This window comes from Pinus tabuliformis, chromosome 2_2 (genome assembly GCF_031772625.1).
Source record: "Pinus tabuliformis cultivar Carrire ecotype Pingquan chromosome 2_2, CPIR1, whole genome shotgun sequence".
Classification (NCBI taxonomy): Eukaryota; Viridiplantae; Streptophyta; class Pinopsida; order Pinales; family Pinaceae; genus Pinus; species Pinus tabuliformis.
This window is the reverse complement of record NC_142300.1, coordinates 169,268,918-169,291,749: the sequence shown is the minus strand read 5'-3', so window position 1 is coordinate 169,291,749 and position 22,832 is coordinate 169,268,918. Positions and strand designations below refer to the sequence as shown.

The 22,832-nt window shown below is 38.9% G+C and overlaps 1 protein-coding gene across 2 annotated transcripts in view; it reads left to right on the top strand.

The window, feature by feature from the left end:
- LOC149191950 (Tetratricopeptide repeat (TPR)-like superfamily protein) overlaps window positions 1-22,832 on the top strand; it is a 392,644-nt gene that overhangs the window by 91,407 nt on the left and 278,405 nt on the right. For both annotated transcript variants that reach the window (XM_089404439.1, XM_089404438.1), the window contains exon 12: window positions 7,304-7,390. In XM_089404439.1, coding sequence (XP_089260565.1) covers window positions 7,304-7,390 — 87 coding nt within the window. The remainder of the gene's footprint in view (window positions 1-7,303; window positions 7,391-22,832) is intronic.

Here is a 22,832-nt window from a genome sequence, read left to right as displayed (position 1 = left end):
TCATTTGATGGACTTTCCAACCGTTCTGAGCTGCTAGGGCAAAGAGTGTCCCGATGGTAGCCCATTTTGTTGGTCTCCTCATAATCGACCCCTTCCTTCTGTGCAAAACCTTTTGCCAGAAACCTGGGTTTGTGCTTGTCAAGTGAGCCATTAGCTTTATACTTGTTCTTGTAGACCCACTTGCAGCCAATTGGTTTGGTTCCCAATGGAGGATCAACCAACTTCTAGGTGCCATTCTTTATCAAGGCATCATGCTCCTTTTGCATCGCTTCTTTCCATTCATCATGAGAAGCAGCTTCTTTGAAGGAAGTTGGTTCAAAATTTGTAGACAAATTCAATTCACAATCATAAGAAACATCCATATCAACGAGTGAATTAGAGTCATCTACATCACCTCCATTTTGCCGAGTTGAATTTCTTGTTCCTATCTTTCCAACCTCATCAGGATGAACACTTTCAAGTGTCTTTGTTAGCCACTTTGGGGGACCTTTTTGAGATGGTCCAGGCTGCTCAGTTGATTGAGTTGGGACTGAATCAAGATTGAGTCTCCTAATTCTGTTAATCACATCACTCAAAGTATCATCAGTGGTTGGAGTTTCATGCGGGGGAGAGAGTGCTTCAGAAGAAGATTCCACAGGTTGATCCAGTATAAGAATCCCCCCTTCAAGATGTGGAATCTGATTATCAAATTCTTGAAATGATTTTGCATATGCGAATCTATCCAAGCGATCAAGTTGCCGCTCAACAACATTGTCAGTTTTGGAAGATTCAAGAAAGATTACATCTCTAAATACAAAAACTTTTTATTAACTTCATCATAGAGACGGTATGCTTTGGAGGTGTTTGAATACCCCAAGAAGATACACTTACGACTCCTTGCACCAAGTTTGTTTCTATGTACCTTTGGTATCAAGGCATAACAGGTGGAACCAAAGACCATGAGATGCTTTACGAAGGAATGTGGCCATACCAAATTTCATAAGGAGTCTTGTTTCTAATAGCATTAAATGGACATCTATTCTTTACATATACAGCGCATAGAACTGCATCAGCCCAAAACATCAATTTTACATTCTTGAAAATCATCATGGAGCACCATATTTAAGATTGTCCTATTCATTCTTTCAACTACTCCGTTCTGTTGGGGATTATAAGGCACAATTGTTTGATGTTTGATCCCATGTTGGCGAAGATAGTTTTCAAATTCATTTGAAGTGTATTCTTTTCCATTATCAGTGCGAATAGAGCCAATATGAGATTGTGCATCATTTTCAATCCATGTATGAAAGTTCTTGAATGTTTGAAAAGCATCAGATTTCCTCTTCAATAAATAAACCCAACACATTCTGGTGTAGTCATCAATAAATGTCATCATATATTTATTTCCATTTGCAGAAGGAACAGGGATTAGACCACATAAATCTGAATGAATGAGTTCAAGTTTTCTATGTGCTCTGGAATGTGAATCATGGAAATACTGTTTGTTATGCTTTCCTAGAATGCAAGCATCACATTGCTTAAGTTTCCTGGGAATTGTAGGAAAACCAGTAACACCATTTTTCTTCAACAAGCAAAGACTGTCATAGTTCAAGTGTCCAAATCTAGCATGCCATAATAGAGTTGATGGAAATGTACCTTCATCGTAATGAGAATTGTATGAGAAATTTTGTGCACAAGCAGAGGTACCTTGCAGCTTGAGAAGCCTTTCGTCTTCTATCCCCGTCATGACAAATGAGTGATTTGATGCTTTTCTCACCTCAACCTTGCCATCACACATATGAATGGAGTGTCCTTGCTGGCGGATGTGGACCAAGGACAACAAGTTTCTCCTTAGCTGTGGGAGATATAAAACAATGCGCAGAAGAAAGTCTGGAAGACTAGGCAATTTAAGCCTGATTGTGCCAAGCCCTGATGGCTTGAGTTTTTATTTGTCTGCAAAGTATATTGCTCGATCAACATTGTCAGTAAATTATTCAAAAAAATCTCTTCTAAAAGTCATATGGTAAGTTGCTCCTGAGTCAAGCAACCAATCGTTTTTCCAAGAAGCAAGTGAAGCATTAAACAAGTCTTCATTTACTCCAATATTACAATGTGGCACAACATAGTGAGTGGATTCAGGTGCTTTACCTTTCTCTTTGTCATTAGTTTTACCTTTGGGTTGATTTCTTTCGTGCTCAATTCTTTCCCAAGGCAACTTGCATGTGGATGCATCATGTGATCCATCTCTATTGCAACGTATGCAATGTAAATCTGACTTTTCTCCTTGAGAGTGTTTGCCCCTTCTACCTCTGAAATTTCTTCTTCCTCTTCCTCTTCGACCACCTTTTCCTCTGGACGAATCTTGAGCAAGATTCTTCTCTCTATGTGCAAGACACACAACCTCTTCAGAAGACTGAGGAGCTGTCTTCTTCCCAAAAGCTTTCTCTCTCTCAACAAATTTACTCACAAGGGAATCAAAGGTAATTTCTTTGAGGTTTCCATTTGCTTGCAATGACTCAAGGTAATTTGAGTAAGTGGGATAAAGTGCCTCGACAAAAGCTATCAGAGGATGTCCAGTTCAACATTAGTGACTTTGATATCATGCATAATACATTTTACTTTTGATGCAAGAGCAAGAGGATCATAATTTTGTAATTCAAGGCTGAACAATTTAATCATGAGTTGAACAACTTCAAGTGCAGAGTGTGAGTCATAGAGTTCCTTCAATTTTTGTAAGGCTTCGAAAGTGTTTGAAAATGGAGAAATATGGCGACTCACCTCTTCATTTACTGATGCTGCAATCAAGGCATAAGCCTTGCTGTTCTTATTTTCCCAAATGGCGAATTCCTTGTTTGAGGTAGGCTTTCTAGTTCTTTGTCTCCGTCTCCAACACACACTCCTTTCCACAACTCATTAAAAATGAGAGTGTGTTTGATTTTCCGTGACCATTGTTCTCCTTCTCGTTGAGAACCAATCCCACATTAGATATCAATGAATGCATTATAAAATCTGTACTGTGGGAAAACTCTACTACAAAATTTTACTCCTAATGGTAAAAAAATCTGATTATGATATATGAAACATAGGTATTATGTGAGGGAGGGTTAAATGGGGGATGGATTATATGGGGGAGGCCCCACGATTATGAAATAAGTGTTATCCCAGCTTGACCACTGTACATATTTTGAAGCATTAATGGCGAAGAATCGGTGAATCTTGTCGTTCAAGGTGCCAATTTGGAGGAACCTAAAGCGCGTGAGGCTTTTCTATTCAAATATATTGAAATCTGGCGTGGTCTCAGATTTGAATCACCGAATGAAGTCGGAGCTCAATTCAGGATTTTGTAGGGAATAATGGTGAAGCTGACAATGATACCCCGCGTCACTGACGGGCTTCCTCTGGCAGAAGGATTGGACGACAGGCGCGAGCAGAGAGATGTGGAGTTTTATAACCAGAAGGAGAAACCGGTGTTTAATTGTGCAGAGGTATGGAGAGCGGATGGAGACGCCGAGGTCGAGCTTTCTGGGTGTGGATCGATTAAGAATGCGTTTGAGGCACACACGCTAGGGGACGAGGCGGGTATTGTATCGTGTTACAAGGAGGCGGGTATTATGACAACGTATTATGGGAGGAGGCGGGTATAACATATGGCGTTACAAAGTATATAAAGTGGTTAGCGTATATTAGATAAAAGTGTTGCAGAACTTGTGGATAAATCGACGAGTTCTGCTTGGAGCAATTAAACTACACAAAAATTGCCAATCGTTTGTAGTCTGAAAAAATAACACCACGCCAAAAAATCAACAACTGCAGTAGAAAAGTCACTGAAAACTTATCTGCATCCTCCCTCATTCCAGTACTAACATCGAAGCAAGAACTTATGCTACCTGGAGATCATATCACACCTTCCGAGATACAGTCAACACCGCCATGATTAACGCAGGCAGAATTACCACACAGTTATATAAGAAAACAGTGTTCAACAAATATTTAACATACAGGTAACATACCGTCGCCTTTCTCATGCTACTCCACAGTCAACCCTTCGAATTCGGTGGTATCGGTTCACCTCACCGAATTGTTGTAATCTTGGTATCGGTGCTCTTTGAGGACTCTGCCAACAACATTCAACGCACAATATTGATTTGTCAGTCTGCAAAAATGCAGAATAGAGGCAGAGAGAGTTACAAGAGCAGGAAGCCAAAAATAGAGTTGGGAAGCCAAAAATGGCACTGGCTTTAATACCATGTCAGGCCAGGAGGTAACTTCTCAAAATGAAATCTGTTTATTCACTTAGATTGCTCATAGTTATATACATGAGGGAGTGACTTTTGGGTTTCATCTCCCAATGACTCTTCCTTTTCCATTATTTATTATTTACACTATTTACAACTTCTCACCCAATCCCCATGATGTCCATCTAATGCTATTAGAAACAACGTAGGTATGAGGATTATGAGTGCCAAATCCTTGTGAACCAATGGTCAGTTGAACCCAAAGAATGGAGGTGGAGTATATGGCTTATGATGTGAAATGGAAGTCGTAAGTATGGAAAAGAAGAGATGAGAGTATGCTAGTTGGGTTTAGGGGTAGTTTAAAATAATTTTCAATTGCACCAAGATGTTGTGGGTGTTCCTTCTTTCCCTATCTTGATTAGAGATGTCTAGCATTGTACATATGCAAAGCAATCATTCACGCTAGAAGCCTTGCACTTTTAAGCCACTAAACTGGTTTTTCTGGCTTATCTTGATCATTGGTGGTGGTAAGCTCCTTGCGGACTTCTTGACCATAGACGTGGATGTCATTATATATTTGGGACAGTGGACATCCTCCTACATAGCTGGTAGACTTCTTACCTCCACCAGTTCATAGGGCCACACCTGTTCCTTGCTAGGTGTTGGCTCTCAGCCTAGATTGAGCAGAAGATGTTCATAATTAGTCGTCAGATGTCAGGAGGGTTTTGATAGATTGCTCCTGGTTCCATTCCAGGTTCACCAAACAAGGTCCTCTCAATCCTGAATGCTACCAATAGGACATTGTTTGCATTGGCTCCTACAATGTGATAGATGATCAGAGGCATGTCTGTACTCTCTCTATTTGTACTTCTATCTCTACTTTTGACACTAAGATAATGTTTCTTGTGTTTCTTTGGTTTCCCTCTTTGGTTCACCCTTCTCATGTACTTTTCTTTTCTTGCGCTTTGATATGTATCTTTTCATCTTTTAGCATTCAAGAGTGATCTTCGCACTCCTGTTGTCTGATGTTAATTCACTGTCTTTTCTTGTCCCATTGACTTATCTGTTGGTTATTTCTGGACATTGCTAGTATTATCTCATCTTCTTTTGACAAAATGGTCTTGTCAAATGAAAAGGAGTGGACACTGGATAGTGGCTCTAATGAATTGGATACAAGCTAAGCTTGATAATTTTGAAAATCAAATCATAAATATGGACCGAGGTAATCGTATATGAAGAGCTGTAATCATATTCTTGTTTTAAATGATATGGTTGATAAGCTAAGTTACCTAACACGGGGATTCGGGATTCGACGGATACGGGGATTCGAGTGTTGGATACGGACATGTTGACCCCTTGGAACAGGACACGTTCAGATACGTTTTATATATATATATATATATATATATATATATTAAAAATTAGATATTTCTTACACAAATTCTCATTCATGATACAAATTCATTGATTCAAACATAGATCTTCATCTAGATGTAAGTTTTACAAAGTAACATTATGCATACAAAATTACAAATACAATTGTGACATAAATGATAAATGATAAATTATAAATTTATAATACATATTCAATTCATCAATGATCCAATAGGAGAAAGACAAGATAGTAAGATAAAGATATTGTAGTTTTCTCATTAAGTCATCAAAATCAAAATGTGCTACTGTTTACATAGGTAGTGCAATGCCAATGGCAAATAGAAATAGCAAATACAAAACAACTACAACCACACATCTACAAGTATACAAGCCTCAAGGCAGTAGGTAGCTCATGACTCATGAGTCATCAATCCTCATAGTCATCATCAAAATCAGCATCACTGTCTTCATCATCATGGTCACCACTGCTCTCCTTTGCTGCATCCTCCTCCGTTGTATCCAAAGTCATATCTACGTCTGCTGGTGTGGAGGATGACCCCTCTATGGTATCACCATCATCACAGGCTCTAGCACTTACTTGTTGCTTTAATCTCCTTGAAAATGCTCCCACGCTCTTTGCTTCTTGCTCCCAACACCCACAGTAAAACTCACAGCAAACTAAACAAGTGAATGTGCAAATAGAATGGGGAAATACGCCTTTATAACGCTGCACAGGTTCTTGATTTCTGGATTCGTGTCCGAAAATCGGGACACGTTCCGGATTCAAAGTGTCCCAATCAGACATGGCGTGTCCCGATTTTCAGACACGAACCCGCTTGAATCGTGTCCAATTCGCCAGATTCGAGACATGTAGGGCCTGGGGGACGAATCCGGTGCCATAGTTGATAAGATAAGACACACGTGCTAGAAAGATAGGAATCAGAAGAGGTACCGTGTCATCCAATGGGAAGAAGATATACCAAAGACAAGGAATTAGAGAGGGATTGCAAGAGGCTGCAGGTTATCAATCAGAGAAATTAATTAGGACCTGGTAATTGAAGCGATGCCAAAAAATGGAGGTTCGAGTTACACTTTTTAGTGATCTTTTATGTCTATATGTAGGCTCCTCCTTCCCTATGTAACTGTATGCATGGCCCATATGTGCTATTATATGCCTATGGCATGCTTCCATGATTGACTTCAAGATTGGATAGTACCTGCAGAAACAATTTCACTAGAGCGAAGATAACATTCCAATGAGAAACTTGCCCTCACATAATGTTCAGCAGAGCCAGAATGTAAGATATACCTTTATGTAGAGTGTTGCAAGTGGACAACCTGTTTTTTTGCTGCATATCATGAGTAACCACTGATGGAGAAAAGCAGCAGCGAGTGTGAGACATTATGAGTTTGTTAGGGTATCTTTCAATCAACACAAAATATTGTTAATGGTTGCCCATGTTCTGATTGGTCATTCTAATATATAAAGCATGCCAGGATTCAGGATTCTTTGATTTCAAGACATTCTTAATAGCTTTTAGATGGTCATTATGAAATACATGTTATCAAACAGAAACCCATTAGTTTCTTGCCACCAAAGTGATCATATGTTGAACTATTTGTCCTGACATTTTATACAATTACCATGATGATTAGGTGATTAACACTTATACGTGCAGGATTTATAATATAATGATTTGTAATATCTGATGCAGGAAATGATTGGACTTTCACTATTTATGCTGGATCAATCAAGAAAGGAAGCAGAGTATTCCATGGAAACGGCTTTTACAACTTATCAGGTTTGTTGACAAGTTCTGTTACTTTATCAGAATTAATATCTCAAACAGATTCTATTGCATGGTTGGCTTTTCCTGAGAATGGAAAATTTTGATTGATAAATAGATTAAATTATGAGGACAGGAATCTGTAAGGTGACATGAAAATCTCTTGTACATTTCATATAGAGCGTTTCATAAGCTGTCATGGTCGATTAGTTTGTGTTCCACCAGGAAGAATATAATGCGAAGTTACCAGGATTCGGATCGGGATCTGGATATGCATCCTGCAGTTTTTTTGAGAAGCAAGGTTCTGGATACGGTGGGGAAACAACAAGATTATAAATATATTTTTAAAATTTTGCTAAGTAAAATTTTATAAAAATTAGAAATTTTATAATATATAACTTATATATATTGTAATATGTATTATTTATATAAAATAATTAATATATTAGATTAATCATCTTAAAATTAATATATTATATTTATAATTATTAATAATCTATTGATTAATTGATTGATTCAGATCATGTTGGGATTAATAATTAATATGTGATATAGTAATTATAATATATAATACTTATATAAAATAATTATTAGCATAATAAACTTAGAAATAACTTATTAGATAAATCATAGTCTAACTCTTAGATGTTTTTGCCCTTTTCCAGGTACCTTTTCTGTTCAATTTTGCCCAAAATCCGACACGGATTTTCTGGAATCGTAAATTTCAGCTGTGTAATCTGTGGAATTTAAGTGCTCCAGGGGTTTTTCACAGTGCTGAATAGATCTATGCGTTCAAAAACACATTTTAAACAACTAAAATTCACAATCTGGCCACAAATTGTATAGCCAGATGCTGGCATAATGGGAAAAATATCTGATAGTTAGACTGCTCCTATTAGATAATGTATGGTTGACTGCTTTTCATTTTAGGTGAGGTACATAAATGAACTTAAAGGGAGAAAGTGTACCCGTTGATAGTCCAAATGTGAAACATAAACGACCTCGATCTCCACTGGAATGTGTATTAGAAGAAAGCCTTATCGTGTAAAAGCTTAATATGGCCTTGGCTCAAAAGATTGAAGGTTGTTGAGAGAGAGCTGGATTTGGGAATGGGAACAATGCATTTTTGTTTTCGGTGCTAACTAACTATTCACAGGAGGGCTATTGAGTTTTGATGGGTCTATGGCTCGGGAGGGGCTCTTGAGTTTCAAGTCGTGGGCCCTAGACGAATAGATTAATAATTAAATTATTAATATAATATATTAATCCACACCCTATCGTAGCATCTGCGAATTTCGGTGTGGATTAAGTGCTGGACCCCCTTCCAGATTGCAACATTGGTGGCATGAATACAGGCTAGCCTTGCTTTGTAGGTTTGATGGTCTCTTGGCCTTGATATGAACTCAATAAACTTTTAAGTGAGGGGGGTCGAATGACTGGCGTTCCTTTGAATTACACTGCACTGGACTTTCAAATTCACGCATTAACTGAATAACAGAGCCACAGAGCAGATCCTGGCGGATCCAGATCCAAATCGACATCATATCTCGGGATCCATGGATCCAGATCCCCAATGCGATGGATCCAGTAACATAGAGATAATGGTAGTATCCTTATTTAGATAGACACAATTGTCTTGAATTCCTCCATACAGTATTCAATCAAAATGACAATTTTTCAAAAAAGGTTGGATATGATGCATAGGACTGGGCACAAAATGATACACAGATATGCAAAAATTACCATAAGACAAAATATATGGATTCCCAGTCATCAATTAGAATCCAAAAAGGGAGATTTTGGATCATCATCACTACTATCTAGTATCATATCTTTTTTTTTTTGCTTTGAACATGGAGCTGCCTGCCTTGTCTATATGTTGCCAGTGCCATAAAGCATCTAGTGAAAAATCACATGTTATACAACAGTTACTTTTGAAGCAAACATTTCTAAATGCAACAAAATGGGCTTTTCCTTGTTTGGCATTTGCCCTTGCTATCTTCCCTATTTTATGTTGATAACCTTTGTTTGTTTGATTTGTTTATAGCAGGGAGACAGACCATGTTTGCATGTATTTTGAATTGTCTAATTAGATTTCCTAGCTTGAAGATTTTGGACTGATTGTTATGTATATATGCATGTCCAGTTCTTTAGCTCTAGCGCGAGAAACATCACAACCTGTTGCATCTTCTTGTCTAAGTACAAAGGATTTAAAAGATAGATTGTGGTGTTAAAACACATTGAAATTTTGATGCATGGGATTGAAAATGATGCACAATCACATATTAGCTCCCTTCGTACTGATAATGGAAAAGAATATACTTTTAATAAATTTGAAAACTATCTTCACCAACATGGGATTCAACATCAAACTATTGTTCCTTACAATCCTCAACAAAATGGTGTAGCTGAAAGAATGAACAAGACTATCTTAAATATGGTTTGCTTAATGATGTTTTTCAAAAATGTAAAGCTGATGTTTTGGGTTGATGCAGTTCTATGTGTAGTATATGTCAAAAACAGATGTCCATCTCATGCTCTCAAAAATAAGACTCCTTATGAAATGTGGCATGGCCACATTGCTTCGCTAAGGCATCTCAGGACCTTTGGTTCCACTTGTTGTGCCTTGATTATTAAGGAACAGAGAAATAATCTTCATGCATGGATTTTAAACTGCATTTTCTTGGGGTATTCAAATACCACCAAAGCATATCGCCTTTACAATGAGGTACATGAGAAGTTTATATTGTCTAGAGGTGATTTTTTTTGAATCTTCCAACACTGACAATAGTGTTGAGCAACTTGGTTGTTTGGATAGATTCAATCATGCAAAAACATATCATAAATTTGATAATGAGATTTCACATCTTGAAGGGGAGATCCCTATCTTGGATCGATCTATGGAATCTCCTTTTGAATTATTGTCACCCCCTTCTGAAGTTCCAATGACTTCTTCATATCAGGAAGAGCCTTTGAGCAATGTGATTGAGAGGATTGGAAGGCCAAATCTTGATGCAACCCCATCTCAGTCAACAAAGCAACCTGGACTATCTTAGAAAGGTTCCCCAAAATGGCTCACTAAAGCACTTGAAAGTGTCCATCACCCTAGCAAGGTTGGAAAGGCAGGGACTAGAAGTTCCACCAGACAAAATGGAGGTGATGTAGGTAATTTTGATTTAGTTGTCGATATGGATGTTTCAGATGATTGTGAGTTGAATTTATCGACTAATTTTGAACCAACTTATTTTAAAGAAGTTGCTTGTCATGATGAATGGAAGCATGCAATGAGTAGGAGCAGTGTTGCAGGAATCGCCCCCCCCCGGATCCAAAGGCAGAATCGCGGATCGTACGGAATCGATCCGGAATCCCCACAGGAAGCGCGATTCCGTTTTTTAGGTGGCGCGATTCCGGTTAAAAAAAGCGATTCCTGCCATTTAAGGTTGCGGCCCCCCGGAATCGCGGTTCTGGAGGCGGTTCGGGCACGGGGTGGCGCCACGCAACCTGCCCGGAAGCGCACGCCACCCGCACGCCACCCAGGCGCAACCCGCACGCAACCCCGCGGGCAGCGAATTTTTACTTATTTTTTTTTTAATTTGTTTTAAAATTTAACTTAACTAGCATGAGGGGGTGGGTTAGGTGAGTTTAGGGTGAGTTTAGGGTGACTTTAGAAAAGAATAAAGCCCCCATTCTCTTCTCATTTTCTCACTTTGAGTTTATGAGAGTTGGAGAAGAGAAGAGAGGAGAGGAGAAGAGAAGAGAGGAAAGGAGAGGAGAAGAGAGGAGAGCTTGGAGGAGTGAAGAAGGAGGAGCTAGGAGAAGGAGGAGGAGCTTGGAGCAAGAGCTTGGAGGACTTCATCTACAAGAGCTAAAGAGGTAAGTTCAAACCCCAAACTCCCTTGTTTTTTTGAAAAAAAAATTGTATTTTTCTCCTCCCTCTCCTACTCTTTCCCATTGTTTCTACTTGCTCCTTTATTTACAGGTTGTCCACCACCTATATCCATATTCCAAGATGGTGTTCTTTTGGCTTCTATGTATCATTCCACTCTTGGTTTTAATGATGGCAAGGGTGAGGAATAGAGGGGAAGAGGAAGGGGATGAACTTGGTCCTAATAGTAGTGACCCAATGTATGATGAGGAGGAAGGGTTTGAAGAGGAAGGGGATGAACTTGAAGAGGACACTGAAGCACAAGATGGGAAAGGTACATCAAATCCCTTGTGGAACTATGTGACCAAACTTGAAGGGGGAAAGGGTGGTGGATCTTACAAATGGATGTGCCCTCATGGTTGTCATGGAGGAAAACCATATACGGGTTCATATACCCGTCTGAGGAGGCATCTTTGTGGGGTGCTAGACAGTGATGAAAAAAAGGGTTCTGTGGGGGTAACCATTTGCCCAAACATTTCAAGTGAACAAAGACAAAAATACATCAAAATAGAGATGGCTGCACAACGAAAAAACAAGAAACAAAAAACTCATTCTGAATCAAGTGCAACCTCTAAATTTGGTAGTTGCCCATCTCCTCATGGTACTTTTGCAACCTCTGGAGGTAGAAAAACAATAGGGGATTTCCTTAATGTTGCTGGGAGGGATGATGTGGATGGAAAGATAGTCCGTTTTCTTTGTGCTTGCGGTGTACCATTCAATGTGCTTCGCTCTCCCTATTGGCATGAAATGGTAAAGGCCATCAATGAAGCCCCAAAAGGATACAAGGCCCCCAACTATGAGAAAGCTAGAACAGTGTTATTAGAAAGAGAAAAAGCTAAGGTTCAAAGAGCTTTGACACGTTTTACACATGAGTGGGTGGATTTTGGGGTATCCATTGTATCAGATGGGTGGACAAATATTAGAAACCAACATTTGATAAATGTTCTTGGTGTTTCTTCTAGTGGTGCAGTATTTATTGCATCTCATGACTCCTCCTCCATCAGTGCAACTGCACCAAACATTGCAGATCTCCTATTGAAATCAATCAAAGATGTTGGTCCGAATAATGTGGTTCAAGTGATCACAGATAATGCAGCAAATTGTAAGTTAGCAGGAAAAATTATTGAGCGTACTCATCCACACATCTTTTGGTCTGGGTGCCTGGTTCACACATTGAACCTTTTGATGCATGATATTGTGAAACACAAAGATTGTGGGTGGATTGCTGAGGTTTACAGGAAAGGGAAGCAGCTCATTAAATTCATCACAGGGCATACAAGGGTAAACTACTTCTATGGCACTTACTCCAAGTTGCAATTGCTTAAAATTGCAAAGACAAGATTTGCTAGTTATTACCTCACCTTTAGGCGGCTAGTGAGGGTGAGACAAGCTTTAACTAATCTGGTGTGTGCTGAAACATGGGATGAAATTAACGTCAGTACAGATGGTGCTAATGAAGTCAAGGACACTGTTCTTGACAGTTACTTTTGGTCACAGGTTAAATATGTTTTGCAATTCACCAAACCAATTTATTACATGATCAAGTTTGCAGATTCAGATCGACCAGTAATTGGGGAGGTGTATGAGCAAATGGATAGCATGTTGGGGCAGATTAAAGACATTGTTGAGCCTAGAGGTACCACCTTGTACAATTATATTCGTGAAGAGGTGGAAAAACGATGGGATATGCTAAATGTTCCATTGCATGCATTAGCATATGTTTTGACACCTAAATACTATCATCCATCATGGCTTTCAAAACCAGCACCTGGGGGGGGAGTCAGGAGAAAACCACACCAAGATAAAGAGGTTCACGAAAAATATATGGCTGCATTGAGTAGATTAATCCCTGATGAGGAGGAGGCTGCATTGGTACGGAGACAGGTGAGCAACTATACGAGCAACACTGGTCCATTTTCGAGCATGCATGCAATTCAAGATCGAGAGCATTTTTCTGCTCTTGAGTGGTGGAACATGCATGGAGGGCCTACTCCACTTCTACAGAGTTTGGCATTGCGGGTGCTATCACAGGTGGTAAACACTTCTTCTGCAGAGAGGTGTTGGAGCTCTTATTCTTTCATCCACAGTGTTAAAAGGAACAGGTTGAATTTAGACCGGGCAGAGAGCTTGGTTTATGTTCATTACAACTTGCGATTGTTGTCCCATTACTGTGAAGATGCAAAGTCTAATAAAGACTTGTTGACTTGGGACAAGAATCCAGAGGAGCCCAATTTGGAGGATGGAGTGTTGCGACTAGAGCAATTAGAGGATTCTCTTATCCAGGTATGTCCATTGTGGTATGAATTTTCCAATTTTCCCTTATAAAGCATTTCTCTAATTCATGTTTTTAATTTTTTTGTTAACTAGTGTTTTTTTTTTTGCATGAATTTTTTGAGCGATTCTAGGATGATGACACGGGTGTTGATATGCCACCACCCCCACCCCCATCTGGTCCCTTGGTTTCTAGGTTCCATGGTTCAACACCAACGGCAGGGGGTTCTTCTTCATCAGTTCCAGTGCGACGACTTACACAGGGACCATCTTCTTCATTGCCACCACGTGGAGGCCCGCCATCACGTTCTATTCGTGGTGGAAGGAGGAGAGATTAGTAGATATATTCACAATCTACTTCTTTTTGTCATAGATTACTCATTAGACTTGTAGACTTGTGAATTTGAATTTTGAACCTTTTTGGCTTGGCGGTGACCAAGTGACATATTTTGTAAACATTATTATTTGAATTTTGGACATGACAAATGTTGACAGTTGCTCACTTGCTAGATAAATCATAATATGCTCTATGTTTTATGTTTTATAATATGCTTAAATGTTTTATGTTTTATAATATGCTTAAAAATTTGATGTATGTTTGTAATAGCTAGAATATAGATGATTGTTGTACATACTAGTAACTACAATGGAATCATGGATGCCATATCTATCTTGATTTATGCAAAAATATGCATGTTTTCATGTCTTCTACAATTAATTTGGTATTTGGGATGTTTGTTTTGAGTATAAATGCAAAAAAATATATAAAAATATATATATATAGCAGACGCTTCCGCGGACGCTTCGCTCCCTAGATTTTTGGAAAATGACGCTTCCGCGCTCCGCGCTTCCGCTTCGCGCTTCCGCTTCGCTCCCGCTTCGTGCAACATTGAGTAGGAGTATGATGCTCTCATAAGAATGAAACATGGAAGTTGGTGGAACCTCCATTTGGAACCAAACCAAACCAATTGATTGCAAGTGGGTCTACAAGAACAAGTATAAATCCGACGACTTACTTAACCAACACAAAGCAAGGCTCGTGGAAAAAGGGTTTGCACAATAAGAAGGTGTCGATTGTGTAGAGAACTTTCCCCCAACAACAAAATGGGCCACCATCTGAACTTCCTTTGCCTTGGTAGCACAAAATGGATGGAAAGTCCATCAAATGAATGTGAAGATTGCTTTCTTGAATGGAGACTTGAAAAAATTTGTCTCAACAAGAAAGCTTTGTTGTGAAAGGAAAAGAACAAAAAGTAACAAACTCATCAAATCCTTATATGGCCTAAAACAAGCACCACGAGCCTGGTATGAAAAATTGACTAAGAATCTTTTGAAATTAAATTTCAAGCACTTTAATCTTGATGATGCAATTCTGTTTGTTAAGAAAGTTGAAAAAACTGTTGTCTATCTTGTGGTATATGTAAATGATCTGTTGATAATGTGGAACAATGAGAACTATATTGCATCCATAAAGAAAGAGTTGAGGAAAGGATTTGTGATGACAAACTTGGGACACCTTCACTATTACTTGGGCATTGAAGTGACTTAACATCCAATGTATATATTCCTCTCTCAAAAGAAGTATATTGGAGAATTATTGAATAAGTTTGGCATGATTGAATGCAATCCTTTGTCCACTCCAATGGAACAAAATCTGAAGCTCACATCTAGAGAAGGAAATGAATTTGAGGATGCAACTAAGTATAGACAAATATTGGGAAGTCTTATCTACCTCACCACTACTATTGTTGAATTAGATAGCCTAAGGAGTTATTGCCACTAGGCCTAGGTGCTAGGCTTGTGAGGAGAAAACCCACAAAAGGAAAAGTTTGTGGGCGAGGGACCCAAGTTTGGGGTTTTGACCCAAAGTGGGTGGGCTCGAAACCCAAGGAAATTGATTTATTATTCTAATTAATGGTTGATGTTGAGTTGCAAACACCTTAATGGGCTAAGGGGCTTCATATGTAACCTAAGGACGACTATATATTGCAAGCAAATGGAAAAGCCTAGTACGAGTGTGAGCAAATCCTCTTGTGTGGAAAAGGTAGGGAGCCACAACTAGCATTATTGGAGGTTGTGTAAGGGAACAAAGATCTAGTGAAGGCGAAGTAGGCTAGTAGAGGTCTAGACAAGAGGGATGAGGTTTTTTGGAAGGTTGATTCAGGCTGATCGCAATCCTAGAAGTTGGTTTGTAGGGCTTGTGATTGCTGAACATATTAGACCAAGGGCAGGTTAGACTTACTAGAGCAGGCTGAGGGCTGGACCAACTGGATGAAGTTTGGACAGGCTGCTACAAGAGGGCTAAAAGGCTGACAAGAGGACTGACAACAAGAAGACAGAGGACTGTGAGGTGCCAAAGAGGCCTACTCAGGACTAGTAGGGTTGACAAAAATGATAGTTATAGGCTATTTAAGCAAGTTGGTTGCAAGGGACAACAACAATTGTGGGCAATTGTGGGCTAAAGGTAAAGGAATATGCCCAGGTGAGTAAATTCCCTTGTTGGTTGCGTTTTGTAGGCAGAGAACAATCACTTTATTGTATGTTGGGTAGATGGGAGCCTAAAGGAATAGGCCTTAGCCCTAAGGTTTTTGGTCAAAGGATTGACCTTGTGATAAAGGCATTAGACAAGGATTGTAAAGGGCTATAATTTTTGGTATGGGAGCCCTGTGTGAATTCTTATTAATGGAGGTGTAAGAATCTGGTTTGGGCATTAATTACTGTGTACTATTGTTGATCTAATTGCTAGTGTATATTTCCATTGTGCAAAATTGTTAAAAGTTAGGCACTACTAGTGTCTTTATGTTTATAGTTAAGACATATACCAGAGCTGGGGTGTGCGGATTTGGACATGGTGTTGGAGCTACTTTGAAGAGTGGTTGGGTCAGAAGTGTGGACTTGGATCAACTCTAAGAGGGAGCTGAGCTCTAAGAGGGAACTGAGTTATCTTTTTGTTGAAGGAAGGACAACTGGTTAAGATGGTTTCTGGATTGAGGTTTGAGGATTTTTTGAAAGGGATTTCCAACTATAGTTCATGGAAGGAAAGGATCAAGCTAGTGTTGTTGGTGAATGGTTTGTGGAATCATGCCGACACCAAGATTTTGGAACCAACTGAAGTGACACATTTGGCTTTATATAATCTAGCAGAGGTTAAAACCAAGATGATCATTTTTGATGGAGTCAAGGATCGCTTGATTCATCTCACTAGAAAGAAGGCTGCATGGGACATGTGGGAAACTTTGAAAGAGTTGTTTTAGAACATGAGCGAAAATTGGAAGATGGTGTTGAGGGAGAAGCTTAGGGACATTGAGATGGGAAGTTCAAAGAATGTGACTTTGTATCTCAGAAGGATTTGCATGTTTGTGATAAGCTTGCAGCTATAGGGGATGAAGTGGAAGAAATCGGAGTTGGTGACAATTGCGATAAAGGAATTCTTAGAGCAGTGGAAGCCATTCATCAAGGGAGTGGTCTCAGGGGAGAAACTTCTAGATTGGAACAGGTTATGGGATGATTTCATTTGGGAGGAACTTTGAGACAAGGAGCTTCTGTAGAGGACCAATGTAGTTGAATGTTGCCATTGCTAGTAAGCTGAAGAAGGGCAAAAGGAAGTTCAACAATGGCATCAAGAAAAAGGATTTGAGCAAAGTGAAATGCTTTGCATGTGAAGGGTATGGTTGTTATGTGAGAAAGTGTCCACACAAGAAGAAGGAAGGAGGGAAAGAGAAGAAGCTTGAGATAATGATGGCTGCTCCAGCTATATCTGATGAGGATGAGTTCACTAAGAGATTTGATGAGGAGTTTTCTCTCATCTCTCATTTCTCAGGGAGCACCATTTGTGAGGGTGCTTGGTTCATAGATAACAGAGCGTTGAAGCATATGACAGGATCTTGAGAATATTTGAGAGCCTGACTGAGTGAGACTCTGAGTTACATGTGAAGATTGGTGATAAGAGTTAACATACAATCAGAGGAATAGGAATTGTACCATTCAAGATGTAGTTAGGTGGATTGTTGCGAGTCCAAGATGCACTTTGTGTATCAAGTTTCAACACTTAGGTGCAACATGCTTCTAGCCTCAACAATTGAGGCAAAGGGGTTTGATGTTATATTCTGGGAAGGAAAAGTGATACTCAAGCACAGTGGTTCTAAATCTACCCAAGGAGTGGTTCATGGAGTTAGAGAGAATGGTCTGTACAGGCTAAAAGAAAAGCCTTTAAACCAAGGAAAGAAGGTTTCTGAGACTCATGGAGTCAAGTTCTAGAGGTAGTTTGTAGATGCATAGAGAGAATTCGCAACCCTAGAAGAGCACATTGAAGGAGACTTACGCATTTTAGAAGAAGGAGCCATGTAATGGCTTAAAGGTCTATATGGAATTGAAGAGGAAGAGGGCTTCTAGTAGGCAGGACACTTCCAAGAAGGATACTGTACATACTATAGGTTATGCTTCTATGGTGGAAAATGAAGCATATGATGATTGTTGGAGGGAAGCGATGGAAGAGGATTGTGTTTTGACTCAGGAAGTAGAGAGACCTTTGGGGAAAGGAAGTACCTCCCTCGTTAAGAGGGAGTGTTGAAATTAGGAAGCCTCTTGAGGTACTCCCACAAGCCATGGGTGCTAGGATTATGAGGAGAACACCCACAAAAAGAAGAGTTTGTGGGTAAGGCAACCAAGATTGGGGTTCTAACCCAAAGTGGGTGGGTTTGGAACCCAAGGAAAGCAATTTAATATTCTAATTAATGGTTGAAGTTATGTTGGCAACACCTTAATGGGCTAAGGGGCTTCCTAAGTAACCTAAGGACAACTATATATTGCAAGCAAATAGAGAAGCTTAGTACAAGTGTGAACAACTCCTCTTTTGTGGAAAAGGCAGGGAGCCGCAACTAGCATTAAAGGAGGCCAAGTAAGGGAACAAAGGTTTGTTGAATGCGAAGTAGGCTAGTAGAAGTCTAGACAAGAGGGTTGAGGCCTGTTGGATGGTTGATTAGAGTTGGTTGTTGGTAGCCACATCCCTAGAAGCAGGGTTGTAGGGCTTGTGATTGCCGAGTAGGTTAGACCAAGTGCTGGTTAGACTTACAAGAGCAAGCTGAGGGTTGGACACGCTGGTGAATGTTTGGACAAGTTGCTATAGGAGTGCTAAAAGGTTGACGTTGGCAAGAGGACTGACAACAAGAAGACAAAGGACTGTGATGTGCCAACTCCTAAGGAGGCCTACCAAAGAACTAGTAAGGATGACGACAAGGACAATTGTAGGGTATCTAAGGGAGTTGGTTGTAAGGAACAATAACAACTGTGGACATCTGTGGGCTAAAGGAGCAAACTTGGGTGAGTAAATTCCCTTGCTAGTTGCATTTTATAGGTAAAGAACAATCACCTTATTGTTTGTCGGGCAGATGAGAGCCTAAAGAAATAGGCCTTAGCCCTAAGGTTTTTAGTCAAAGGATTGACCTTGTGATAAAGGCATTGTACAAATATTGTAAAGGGCCATGATTCCTATTATGTGAATTCTTATTAATGGACTTGTAAGAATCTGCTTTGGGCATTAGTTATTGTGTACTATCATTGATCTAATTGCTGGTGTATATTTACACTGTGTAAAATTGTTTAAAATTAGGCACTGCTAGTGTGTTTTAAGACATAGACCAGATTGAGGGTGGGTGGAATTCTAACAACTAGATCATGTATTTCATTTGTTGTTGGAATCCTTTCCATGTTTATGGAAAAGCCTTGTGAGGCACATTGGTCTGCGGCAAAAAAAGTTCTAAAGTACTTGAAAGGAACTCAAGAATTTGGACTCAAATATTCACAAGTGGATGAGTTCAACTTGATTAAATGTTTTGATTCAGACTTTAATGGAGATAGTGAAATGAAGTGTCTACTTTCAAGCTATGTTATGGGTCTTGGATCAGGAGTTGTGTCCTAGAGGTGATGCAAATGGTCAATTCTAGTAGATTCCACAATGGAGAAACAATATGTGGCAATTGCAGAACAAACCAAGGAGATTCTGTGGCTCATGAAAATTCTTGAAGCCTTGCAGGAGACACAAGTGAACTTTATTCCTATTTTGATTAACAATACTTCTACAAATAAGTTGGCCAAGAATCCCAAATTCCATGATCGAACCAAACATATCAACATAAAGTATCACTTGATTCAATATCATGTAGAGGCCAAGAACATAAAGTATCATTTGATTCAATATTATGTTTTGATTCAGACTTTAATGGAGATAGTGAAATGAAGTGTCTACTTTCAAGCTATGTTATGGGTCTTGGATCAGGAGCTGTGTCCTAGAGGTCATGCAAATGGTTAGTTCTAGTAGATTCCACAATAGAGAAACAATATGTGGCAATTGCAGAACAAACCAAGGAGATTCTGTGGCTCATGAAAATTCTGAAGTCTTGCAGGAGAAACAAGTGAACTTTATTCCTATTTTGATTAACAGTACTTCTACAATTAAGTTGGCCAAGAATCCCAAATTCCATGATCGAACCAAACATATCAACATAAAGTATCATTTGATTCAATATCATGTAGAGGCCAAGAACATAAATTATCATTTGATTCAATATTATGTAGAGGCCAAGACTATTCATCTCTATGTCATTGTTCATTTTCATCCTTTTACTTAAATTTTTAACATTACCATGAAATGACTCAAGACGTTCGAGAGTGGTTCTGACCTCATTGGATTTCATATGGAGAAAGTAGAATTTTAGATCTCACTCAAAATCTAGCAGACTTATCAGTTTTTAGGATTTGAGAATTGGGAGAATTGCAATGTTTCCATTGGATTTTTTCATGTACTAGGGTATGGAACTCATAGTTAATCAAGAGCACAAATTCGTCTATGTACCTTGATGTTAGTGACATTGGTTGTCAAACTCCTCTATCATGACCCTATAAAAATGTACCCATCACTCAAACAAAATCTTGACTTGATATGCTATGTTTTTTCAATCTTATGTTAATGCTTAGAGGGTGATATTAATGACAAAGATCCCAAGGTAGGAAATGATTTTGATGATATGTAGGTATTTGTTGTAGCATTATTTTTTTGGATGCTAAGGGCCATCTAGAGCCTCTTTGTTGATGTATTTTCGGTTCAGAGATGGATTGCACTTGATGCTGTTTTGGTTATGTGCACCCTTACATGCTATATAAATCAAAACTTGTAACTTGTGGACCCGTTGTTGATGAAGATTGTAACTACCAGATGATTCATGTTATATGGTTTAAACCATGTTTTTATGCTTTTTATAACTAATTCACCATCCTACATGCTTTCTCAGAAATTAGACATTTCTCGTGGCGACAAGAGGCCCAGGCCCTAAGCATTAGCAATAGATAATAGATTTACTTGTATTCAGGAAATATTTCAGTAAAAATCACATTGAAATTGTTGAGTAGGCATGTTTCGAACCACCTAGTGTGGTTCATCATCAGGACTAAGATGGAAAGTCTAATCCCAACTTGAAATTAAATAATGTAGAGGGAGAGAAAATCGATTTGTAACAGAGGTAGGAACAACAAAGGAATCTTTACATCTTTTCAGAAAAGCCAGATCAAACTTCACCTTGGAAACCTGCATGCGTATTCGTTCAAAAAGATGAACTTTAATTGCAATGGACTTACTGTGTAGGGTTGTAATATCTGAATTTAAGCTTTTGTGATCCATATTGTATTCATGAAATCTTTTAGTAAAATTCACATTGAAATTGTTGGGTTGACGCATTTCGAACCACCCAGTGTGGTTCATCATTAGGACCAAAGATGGAAAGTTTGATCCCAACTTGAAATTAAATAATGTAGAGAGGGAGAGAAAATCAATTTGTAACGGAGGTAGGAACAACAGAGGAATCTCTATATCTTTTCAAAAAAGCCAGATCAGACTTCATCTTGGAAACATGCACGTGTATTCGTTCAGAAAGATGAACTTTAATTGCAATGGCCTTACCGCGCAGGGTTGTAATATCTGAATTTAAGCTTCTGTGATCCATATTGTATTCAGGAAATCTTTAAGTAAAAATCACATTGAAATTGTTGGGTCAACGTTTTTTGAACCACTCAGTGTGGTTCATCATCAAGATTAAAATGGAAATCCCAACTTGAAATTAAATATTGTAGAGAGGGAGAGAAAATCGATTTGTAATGGAGGTAGGAACAACAGAGGAATCTCTACATTTTTTCAGAAAAGCCAGATCAAACTTCGTCTTGGAAACCTGCACGCGTATTCGTTAAAAAATATGAACTTTAATTGCAATGGCCTTACTGTGCAGGGTTGTAATATTTGAATTTAAGCTTCTGTGATCCATATTATATTTAGGAAATATTCAGTAAAAGTCACATTGAAATTGTTGGGTCGACACGTTTCGAACCACCAAGTGTGGTTCATCATCAGGGCTAAGATGGAAAGTCTGATCCCAACTTGAAATTAAATAATGTAGAGGGAGAGAAAATCGATTTGTAATGGAGATAGGAACAACATAGGAATCTCTACATCTTTTCAAAAAAGCTAGATCAATCTTCATCTTATAAACCTGTACGTTCAAAAATATGAACTTTAATTGCAATGGCCTTACCATGCAAGGTTGTAATATTTGAATTTAAGCTTTTGTGATCCATATTGTATTCAAGAACTCTTATAATAAAAATCACATTCAAATTGTTGGGTCGGCGCGTTTCAAATCACCCAATGTGGCTCATCATCAGGACTAAGATGGAAAGTCTGATCCTAGCTTGAAATTAAATAATGTAGAGAGGGAGAGAAAATCGATTTGTAACGGAAGTAGGAACAACATAGGAATCTCTGCATCTTTTCAGGAAAGCCGGATCAGACTTCATCTTGGAAGCTTGCACGTGTATTCGTTCAAAAGGATGAACTTTATTTGCAATGGCCTTACTGTGCATGGTTGTAATATATGAATTTAAGCTCCTGTGATCCATACTGTATTCAGGAAATCTTTTAGTAAAAATCACATTGAAATTGTTGGGTCGACGCGTGTTGTCGCACAGATTGTCACAACAACGTTTAGACCAGGGGCTGTCACCCTGATCCCCGATCTCTCCGTTTAAGCCATCTCTCGAGGCTAAGGGGGGTAGACCCTATGGGACAAAGGAAGACCCACTGTGGACCAGTTGGGTTGGGAGACACAGCAAGGCGATACCAGTACTTGATTGATTTTTAGGAATTAATGTACCAGTGCCTTATGGAGTTTAATGATTAAATGATTATTTATTAAGTGTTGCAGAAATATGAACCATGTA